Source organism: Anneissia japonica, unplaced genomic scaffold (genome assembly GCF_011630105.1).
Source record: "Anneissia japonica isolate Jap-2015-1 unplaced genomic scaffold, ASM1163010v1 scaffold4054_len1135799_cov195, whole genome shotgun sequence".
Classification (NCBI taxonomy): domain Eukaryota; kingdom Metazoa; phylum Echinodermata; class Crinoidea; order Comatulida; family Comatulidae; genus Anneissia; species Anneissia japonica.
In genome coordinates, this window is record NW_022694605.1 from 254,398 (window position 1) to 265,268 (window position 10,871).

At 35.7% G+C, this 10,871-nt stretch overlaps 1 protein-coding gene across 1 annotated transcript; it reads right to left on the reverse strand.

Annotated features, from left to right (window-relative positions):
- Positions 1 to 2,195: 2,195 nt before the first annotated feature.
- LOC117101126 (zinc finger protein 79-like) lies at positions 2,196 to 9,393 on the reverse strand. The gene is made up of 6 exons (XM_033241015.1): positions 9,111 to 9,393; positions 8,414 to 8,653; positions 7,221 to 7,439; positions 5,882 to 6,287; positions 2,884 to 3,046; positions 2,196 to 2,324 (listed from the first exon to the last, which is right to left on the reverse strand). The coding sequence occupies exons 1-6, from the start codon at positions 9,391 to 9,393 to the stop codon at positions 2,196 to 2,198; spliced, it is 1,440 nt and encodes a 479-aa protein (XP_033096906.1).
- Positions 9,394 to 10,871: the final 1,478 nt, after the last annotated feature.

Genomic DNA, 10,871 nt, shown 5'->3' on the forward strand with positions numbered 1-10,871 from the left:
TAATAATAATACAATAAGAAAGAATTGACTGGACAACCGAGGAATAAAACATATGAATAAGATGAGAGCTAACATTAAACCGTTTCATTCTATATACAAAATACATTCTTTTATTTGCCTTGGTACGGATTTCTTTAGTGTTGCTTCCCAGTTTAGTTCATTATCAATAATCAGTCCCAGATACTTGTGTTTTTCAACAATTTCCACCCTCTCATTATCGATTACAATATTTTCATGATTAGTTTTATTTTTTCTTCTGAAATCGACAATAACTTCCTTAGTCTTCTTTGCATTTAGTTCAAGAAAATTCTCCTTACACCAAACAATAAAAGATTCAACATAGTCATAAAACAAGGATGTGTCATTTTTTGAAATCAAACCAATCAGGTGTGGAGATTATACTACCAGTGCAATAGTCAAGGACTTATGACTGCAGGCCCTAGGTCTCCACAGCTTACTGTTGCACGGCCTAAAATCCTTGCCTACCATGGTTAGTAATGCCTAGTACAGCATCGGTAAGCAGGAGGGATATATAGGTAGTAGAAGGTATAACAAAAGTTACACCAACCAAACGTGCATTAACAAACCTAGTATGTTTGTACTAAAAAAAAACCAATTTTTTTGGAAAAATAAAACCTGCCCCTAATTTTCGGGATTTTAGGGGCGGCGGATGACAGTTTTTTTAGGCCTTATTGTGAGTTTCCTTGGAGTAAAAAACAGCATTTTTTCTGAGATGGATCCAGATTAAAATAAATAAAATATATAAATGACAGCAATTTTTGGAAATGGTTACTCAGATTAAATTAAACAAAATATTTAAAAGACAGCAATATTTGTGAGATGGTTACCCACATTAAAATAAATAAAAGAGCAATTTTTTTAAACATAAAGCCTGCTAGCAACACAAATAACAAGTAAATATCGCATAAGTAAATGGTAAATCATGAATCTTAATAATTCCTTTAAAAGTTGATAGATGCCATAACATTTGTCAAGGAACGGATTTCATCATAAATCATACAATATTCTACCGATATTTAATGTCCAAATTATTGCAAATTTCTTGGAATTTTCTGTTGATGGAAACAAATGGCTTCAAATACTTATGATATATCATTTGCCTCAGGTTTTGCATGATCATAAATATGAATTTCCAAACATGTGAAAATTTGTAGTAACATTTAGTTTACTTTATACCTCATTTTGTGTAAGTTTCTATACATTATTTGTAAGTTTCAAATTAATTGGTTTTACATTGTTTACAGAAAAAAAGAAAAAATTACACAGAAATATTTATTCATTGTACATCCTACAGTGCGTACAATGAATAAATTATAAAAATAATTTATAAATCAAAATCAAATCAAAAATATCTATGAATCAGGTAATATGTTACTAAACTTTTCAATTAAAAATCTGGGATTCAAACTTATATACCAGCCTGTAATGGATAACAAAAGACTGGTATATTTACAAAGAATTTCTTTGAAACCACACATCGAGCGTACCAATATGGAATCGCCTATCTCAAGCTAAAACCCTCTGCATGTAGTATTAATGCACTGGGCGTGGTACACACTCCAGGAAATGACAGCTGTAGTTTAATACATAAAAAATTTACACTTTTCACTTTTTTTTTGTCCCTTGACAATGTCAGTCAGTCTCAGGCATCATTTGTTACTTCTAAATTTGTTTTTTTCTACAAGAGATTAATGAACAACTTTTGAACTAACAAAAGATTTATCTTCAGAAACCTACGCAGTTGTTTTCATTCCTACTATATGATAAATTGCCATGTGACATTCAACTATCATCAGTAAGCATCATGTTCATAAAAACGTAAATGGGGAGGGGTAATTGGAAATTACCAATAAATAGGCAAAAAATAACATTGACAATTGAGTGGAATTGAACTGCTCAGTGGTTAAGATGCTTGCCTTCTGATCCCAGGGTCCTGGTTTCAATTCCTGTCACAGCAGGACTTTTTGTCATGACAAAACCAACTCCACTCCTTAAGCCTCATAAAGAGACTTAGTTTAAAAGCATCGTTCTCATCCTGTAAGTGGCGAGTGTACGCACTGCTGGATGTGAGGTAAATAATAATAATAATATTTTTTTTCTTTTAAATAGCCAGTTATACAAAGGAACCAATGGTAATGTATTGGAGATGTCATTACAGAGCTTCGGTGCTAGCCTCAATTAGTAATTGGCATGTCGAGATGGGCATTATGAGTAGTTGATGATACTGATGGTGCCCTAGTGCTAATACCACTACTGGTATTTACCAGGAACAGTTCTTCCTCTACATCAACATTAGAACTCAACTTTAATACTTTAATAGTATTTATAAAGTGCACATATCCAATTCAGAACTGCTCAAGGCAACTTTTTTGCCCTGGTCACAAACTCAATCAAACACAGTTAGCAACCATTTTCGCTCCCTGGGAAGTATTCCAGTTATACATGTAATACAGCACTAACAATTTTAATCTGATTCATTCACCTCCTATTGTACCAGGTACCCATTTTTACTTCTCAGTGAAGAGGGGTAAACATAAAGTGCTAAGGACAGAAAGTATAACCAGCGTCAGTCACAAACTTGCATCCAAATTATTAAAAATCCAAGCACTAAACTGCTGCACCACTCAACTTCCACATATCTTCGCACTGGTCTTGAAATTGATCGATGCCCCTCCCCTTCTCTTCACTAATTTGAAGAGTTTTGTATGCACTTAGATTGTTTCTTTAAAGTGATAGCACCTACTCCTTCCACCTATCAAAAAATATAGGGCTTACCTTTGCACTTGTCTTTAGCGACTCTTAGAATTAATAGAATCTTATCCTCCACCCCTTCCTAATTAACAAATTTTGTTTATGGCTTACCTTTGCACTTGTCCTTGGTGGTGTCTTGGAAATGATTACACCACTAGTCACCCAGTTCCCTTCAATTTCACCTCCATTCAGGTATGACTTTAGAATTGATAAACGTATAAATTTTCTATCACCAATATACTTCCTAAATGATGAAGATGACACTAGTGGGTTTCTGAAAAAAAAATATTAAAATACATTGACTTACAAAAATTATTATCAAAAATGATTATAAAGTAACTCAGAAGCTAGTCAACCATGATGATCATCAATGGCTTATATTAAACACACTGTAAAACAATGTAAACCAAAATCATTTCAGCAAGCATACAAGATATATTTTTATAATTCACCACAAACAATGCTGTATAAGCTCTTTACAGCACCACGTAACAGATGGGTTAATAATGTTGGCCAGGGTAACTCGCACTCCTACCCCCATTACAACCACTAAACCACACTGGTTAGTAGCAAGGTCAAAGTTTAAATAGATTACTTACATCTAATGAGTGTCCAAATAATCAAAGGCAGAGTGCTATAACATGGCCTTAAACAGTCTTAAATGATTGATTAAAAGGGAGGTTTTGCACGCTAACGCATACGTGATGGATACGTCATCTTTAATGAAGTCATACACCGGTTGATAAACACTAAACATGTGGACGACACGCATATTTCACCAGGGGTTTCCCTTAAGGTTTTTTTTAACTAGCCAAGTGGACCAGTAAATTAATACTTTTACTGGTCCTCAATCTCTTTCACTAGCCACTATCTTGCCAACTTTGGAAGGCCCAAATACCATATTTTTCACATGCTAAACATGCTGCCTCACCCGCACCAATGAAGTAACACTGACGGATACAGAAAAATCTTTCTGTTGTCTCTGTATGGGAAATTATGCCGCAAAATATAAATACAGGAATCTATTTGTATGTACAGTGCACTCACAATACGATGTTCGCTACGATGTTCGGTTTTCAGTAAAGATCAGTTTGTGGAACATTCCTATTGAATCCTTTCCGAATAAGGCAGGCCAGTTAGAGCCTAGCCTAAGCCGAGACGCTAAAAATAGGCTTAGCAGCATAGGCTAGCCCAGTGAATTCGGTATGACTAGCCTACGAAAAAAGTTTAACATATAATACGTACAGTACCTGTTGTTTAGCTGTAGTGCACAGCAAATTGTATTACTGTACCAATAAAATGAATGCTTTTATATTGTTTTTACGTGCATTTTCGGTCTGACATTTTTTTCTAAACTGTAAACAACACATTCTTCGTGGTCACGACGATGCGACTTGTTGTAAATATCAGGTCGCGCCTCCTAAACTCTTCCGGCTAATTGCTTAATTTTTTTCGTGGGGTCATGTTGCTGGGCAAAAATCCCACTGTGGTGACGTCAGATCGCCCAAAGTTTCAAAGTGCGTGACAGCTTGCTGACAGGAATAAGCTTAGCGTAAACCGATAAATTTTAAATTAAACAAATTTATTAAAATGAATAAGAAACCCTCGTGGTTTTGTTTTAGAGTAAAATCTAAAAATTTAACAAATTAAAATTTCATTCTCTGCAAATTCCCTCCGTAATTAGCAATGTTTTTGAGGAATGTGAGTGTAATTTACATGTAGACTGATATATGAATCTAATGACATACCAAATCCGAATTAAACGTCTACTGAAAAAGAGCCAACAGAAACAATTGCTTTGAGTTCCTTTTTCATTTCAGGTTGATTACAGTCGATTTTTAAGTATTCATAGCCGATAATGCACTTTATTAAAACAATGGAAGGCATAACTTTGACTTTATCCAACTCCCTGCTTTATATAACATTTTACTGGAGTGTCGTTTTAATTAATAGATAATCTCCATGGCAATGCTATTGGGACTGTACGAACGGTTCATTTACAGGGTGCGATTATTGCGTTATTTCGTCTGGAAATCGTTGCGTTGTTTATTAACTTTTTGTCCCACGTTGCATTGTGGGATGGATACATGACATGGATGTTTTAACTTCACGGTGTTCACACAGACGGAAATCAACTTCTCCTTGTCGCTATAACATGCGGAGAAGGTGATTTCCCTCTGTATGTGTAGCCATGGATTCCTCTATGGTCTAGGCTAGTGCGTGATGTTCATCGGTTCGCCTTGAATGACTGAGACCGAGGCTGTTCATAGCGGACATTAACATGACAATAAACAGAAAATAGCGATATTGTTGACATTATCTGTGTGAAATATTTTGTAAAAACATCGTTAAGAGGTGAATGATTAAAGCTTTAGGTATTTCGTCATTCTTTCATTGACATTTTAACTGGTCACGCAGACTTGTTATTGGGATAATTAACAGGTCTGCCATGCATTTTAGTAGCCATTGGCCAGCGGACCAGCGTTATTTCGAACCCTGTCTCGCCCACTACACGTAAGTGAAAAACGCGTAGGAAAATTTTAGATTTCTAGTGGAATCTTCGTATTTTTGTCACATTTTACAGTAGTGTAAAAAATAAATGTATCTATGAATACGTACGTGCCATTTTTGTGACACTTGAAGATAGCAAGTTATAATAGGATGTGTCTCATTTTGGGGTATCAAAAGGTTGGTGCTTGGATCTTGGTGGTGTCGGGATTCTCGTGTAGGCCTAGGCCTGGCTTGTAGCCTGGAATTTTTGGGTCATAAACAATAGGGCCTATCACAAACCTATCACAAAATAACCAAATCCTCTGGGCAACAAAGGAATGAGTATTATTCGGCTATCAATTTCCAAAACCTTACATACTAAAATTTAAGCATAATGAGAGAAGAAAACGGAGTATAGGCCTAGGCCCTCGGCCTACGCTTGAATTGTACTGTGATTGTGAAAAAAACAGAATGGCTACAAACCATTACTGATAGCTAAACGTATGCGTACACATATTCGTTCGTGTTCGAAACCTACTTAATAACCGACAGTCATCCCATAGCAAACGACTTTTTATCACATTGCATGCATAACTATTAAAATAATTTTTTTACTCACATTATTCTTATTTGTGAAAAAGCATCTGTTTCTAAAACTTCCTCTTCTATCTTTCGCTTTTTGACAGCCAGGTGGCCCTCGAGGGCACTAGAGTCACTTGATGTCACAGATGGTCTCTTGCTATTCTGATTGAGTTCAGTCGGATAATAATGGCTCAGTTTACTCTGACTTTGAGATAAGGATTTACTTTGAGATAAGGATTTTCTTGTTGGTGTGCTGTTCTGGTTTTCAACACGGCTATCACCATGAGTTCTGGAGTGAGATTTCAATAGTAGTTTATTAGGGAAGATCTTATCACAGCTCTTGCACTCATACGGATGTTCTTTGCAATGCTGAAATTGATGTAGATTGAAGGAATCAAAGTTGTTAAACTGCCTGTCACAGAGCCGACACTTGTACGGACTCGCTGTCAAAAAAAACAAAAAAACCATTCATTTAAAATCTAACCAACATGATTTTGATATGTATGCAAACAGTTTATGCAAAAAATAGGCAAGGATATTTAAACACAAGAAGCAAGAAAAGTTAATGTACCATCATATATAAATACTATATCACTACACTATAGTCATACTATAGTATATATCATATACCTCATACATAGATTCTACGCATCTGATTGGTTAAGAAGCGGGCAGCAGAATACTATTCCCCTGAAAAATAGTACTTTTTTGCCATGTCGCCTGATGTGCAAACTCTAGGCCCACACTTAACATCATGCTAAAGGCAAACAGGACTGCGACCTTTACGATGAAAGAGATTGGCCCTTGACCGTGCCATGGATCAGCGAGTAGACGATAAAAAATGGAACATGGTTGGTTCGAGCTCCTGGATGTAGGCCCATTACTTCTTAATGAAGCTGATAGCAAAAGCTCCAAAAGACAAATTAAATATGTCTTATCAATATTCGACAAATATTGCAAGACGATGGGCGCTGTTGAAATTGTGGAAATAACCGAAGAAGAGCTACACACACTCTTTGAGCATCTAGGCCTGTCTCTTATACACATCTAGAGCTGATGGGGTGCGCGAAGGTGAAGCTTGATGATTAGGTGAGGGGTGCTGGCTTGGAAAAAAAGATGATTTGAGGTGATTTTATTTCCTTGAGTGTGATTTTTTTTGGGGGGGGGGGGGGGCCGGGCAGGGCGATGCAACATTTTTTGGGGGGTTAGTGTGCCCCCATGCACCCCCAAGATATAGCACTGTCTTCAAGAGAGGAATAGAGAAATCTATATGAAAACATCATCACATTAATTCTTCCCAGAACTATTCATGTGGTGTACCACAAACCTATAATATTATCTGCCAAGCAATTTTAAAAAACAAATTAAAATCTTACTTTTTTCTTTCAATACATTCAATACATTGGTGTTTGGTGAATGGGCCTTTCGTTTTTTATTCTTATTAAATAAGGAACTATTCTCATTCTGCTCAGAGTCTGGGTAAGTTTTTTCCTTGGTAGGACTAGCGCTTTCATAATGTTCTTCATCATTATCACTGTTGCAGAAATCCCAATCATTGTAATCATCATATGCAAGAAGGTCCTCAGAAGATATGCCTAGAAATATAGAATATTGTAGAAATGTAAATAAAACAACAAAATTTTATATATGGAAAGCTATTTCATGAATGAATGGTAGACTATTAAGGAGAGAGATGAGATAAAATTTAGTCCATGCCTGTATAGAGTATCACAGTTGTGTCATCACAACACCAGGTGGCGCCCTCTGTTGCCAACCAGACGTTGGTTATCATTCATTACACTTGAATGACTTCATAGGCTTTCTGGAATAGGCATTTTAAAATCTAATATTTTACCATCAAAATGTAGTAAAAACACAAAAGCTCGCATTATATTAGTTACCAAACACACATTTAATCATAAATTAAAATTTACAAAGAAAAACTAAGATACAACGACCGAAAGGTCCACTGATTAAACTGAGATAAGATAGTATAATACACACTCCAAGTATTGAAATGCACGCCATCGTGTTGGGGTTCAATATAATCTGTGGTAGCCACTGTGTGTGCGCTGAACCGTGGAGATCTGTAGGTCCCCGGTTCAATTCCCATCACTGCCTCTCCTTGTGTTTCAGCTGGAGGGCTGAAAATACAAGTTACAATAGCGCACCGTCTTTTGGATGAGACGTTTAAGCCGTTGGCGTGCATTTATGGTACATGTGCAGGTTAAAGAACGCATTACACATCAGAAAAGTCTAGGGGATTGTCTCTAGGTGTACTGCCGAATCCCCACCTGAAGGACCCCACTAGAAGTAAGTCTTGTTCTAGACATTCGTGGGCTGTCCTTGGTGTTTACACCGAATAAATCCAATCCAATCCAATTGGTTAGCCCTTGTCTCCCCCATTTTCGTATTTGTTGTTTGAATCAAATAAATAATTAAATGATGATTTGATATAAATTGCAATGCCCAATGCTGGTTATAATGCCTGCTGAGGCAAAAACTTGTTAGACAAGTTACTTCAATAAAGTACAATAAAAAAAAAATAAATAAATTAAAAAAAACTTACCCGAGAGTTTAGCCATCCTCTCAGTCTCAATCCGCCTCTTCTTCACATGACTGATTTCTTTAAGTTTCTTCTTTGCGGCATTCTTGTTTGCAATTTCTTCATCCATAGCCTGTGAGAATAGATCCAGTTCTTTCCTTCCTCCATTTACCTCCTTTTCTTCTTTCCTATCTGTACTTACCTTTTTCATCTGTATCTGTACCTCCAGTTGCTTCATTCGCTCTTTCATTTTCTGCATCTCATCTATACATAATTTGAGACAAAAGCAATAGAAATACACATAATTTGATACTAATGACAACATATTATACTAAAATTGGATTTCATTGTTTCTGACTTCTTATTTTCAAATAGCAAATGTTCCAAGTTGATTTACATGTGTTAGGTGTTTCTGAGGCACAATTTGTTTTTAGAGAAGATTTTCTCTAAAATATGTTTCAAATGTCTGAAAAACACCATTGTACTTTGGAACTTGATTCAAAGAACAAAATAAACCTTATTTTCATTTATCTAATTTTTGATATTGGTATGACAAGACTCATTTGAGACGACACCTCACATATTAGTCTCTCCTTAGGTATCAAATCATATATCAAATTCCAACTTATATTTCTTTAAGCTTTGATTACAAATAATTACAGAGCTAAATTTAACAAATTTGTGAAAGTAAACATATAATTAAAATGTTGATAAATCTTACCAAGTAAATCAGCTTTAGATTTGTCTTCATCACTACTACCACTACTTTGCTTCATACTCTGAGATGTACAACGGCTTTTTGCCGTCTCCATCTTGTCACCTTGGGAACATTCACGTACATCAACCTGGAGAGATTTGTTGGACTTCGGCAAATTACTATCTTTTAGTTTCCGACCTTTAAACTGGGTAAAATCCGGTTTTACATCATAAGGGTTTTCCTCGATGTAATCCTCTAAAAGTGATGTCAAAACATCCAGGTCATCACAATCATAGTCATCATCCATCACCTAAAAAATAATTTATGAAGTTTGATCAACAATAATTAAGACTTAACAGGAATTATTTTCCTTTGTTACCATTACAACATACTGTACATCTATTTTTATTTCATTAAACCATAAAACTTAAGCTTGGTTGCTACACTTTCACTACAGTGTTTTCTGTGCAATCATTGTATAGCACTTATATAATCATTGTATAGCACTTATTGTATTGTATAATCATTGTATAGCACTTATCATTGTATAGCACTTATTGTATAGCACTTATATAATCATTGTATAGCATTGTAATCATTGTATAGCACACTGTAGCAGTCGATTTGACTGATCAATCTGCACCACCAAAAGTGATAGCATGTAGCATGATGGGTAGATAGCATGTAGCATGATAGGTAGATAGCATGTAGCATGATAGGTAGATAGCATGTAGCGATAGTATGAAAACCAAGCTTTAAAGAACTTGAGTCATTTGTCCATCTGCTCTGGTCACAAGAATGATGAACATAAATAATTCTACAGTAATAACATTATTAGGAATGATAGTCCAGAAAATATTTAATTGGGATAAATAAATGAAATGAAACCACCTATATAACAAGTCTCGAAAGCATCATGTAATAAAAACGGTGTGGCTAGAGATATGGTACCGTATCGGAACTTCCGAATGCTAAAGGTACGGTAAATGATATTACGTCATGATTAGCCAATAGAAATGACCGACTTGATTTTGGCTTTTTTGCAAAGTCGACATCGCGATCATGAGAAACGTGGCACGAACAGTTACGATCAAATTTATGTCATAAAAATTTAGGCCCACTTCATGTATTTCGATTGGGGCTTATCACAATGTTTGGGTTAAAAATCCTTTCTGTTATTCTTGCGTATTTTATGGTCTACCATAGAGAATGGTCTACTAAGGCTAAGCTTAGGCCTAGGGCCTAGCCCGAATACCAGCCTAGGGGCATACTTATACTATAGGCGTACTACTAGGCTAGGCTTAGGTGGTTTTCATTGGTAGCTAAGGCCTAGGCCTGGCTTCTACTATTAGAATAGTTTATTCTCGCTTGATGTCGCCAAATCTAGCAAAACTGCTATCCTTTTTGCTATAGGGCCTCGGGCTACAGAATATTAATCAGAGCTTGTCAACAACACCCGCAAACGAACGAATCTTCGATCGTTGCTAAAACACACCAGCGTGACCATTCACAATTTTTGATATTATACCCAATGACTGGGCTGAAAGATTCAGCAAAAATTGCCCAAAATTACCCAAACTTCCTGAAAATGCATTAAAATTTGAAAAATACGTGTTTTTCGCATGTATAATTTTCCTTTTAGTTCAATTTATAAACCAATTTTTTATTTTAATTGTTTGTGTTAATTATTAAAATTAATAATTATTCATAAGGTGATAATACGGATAGAAAAATACGCCCTCAGTCGGCCAGTGTTATCAGTAGATCAGTGATCAAGTTTTAGTA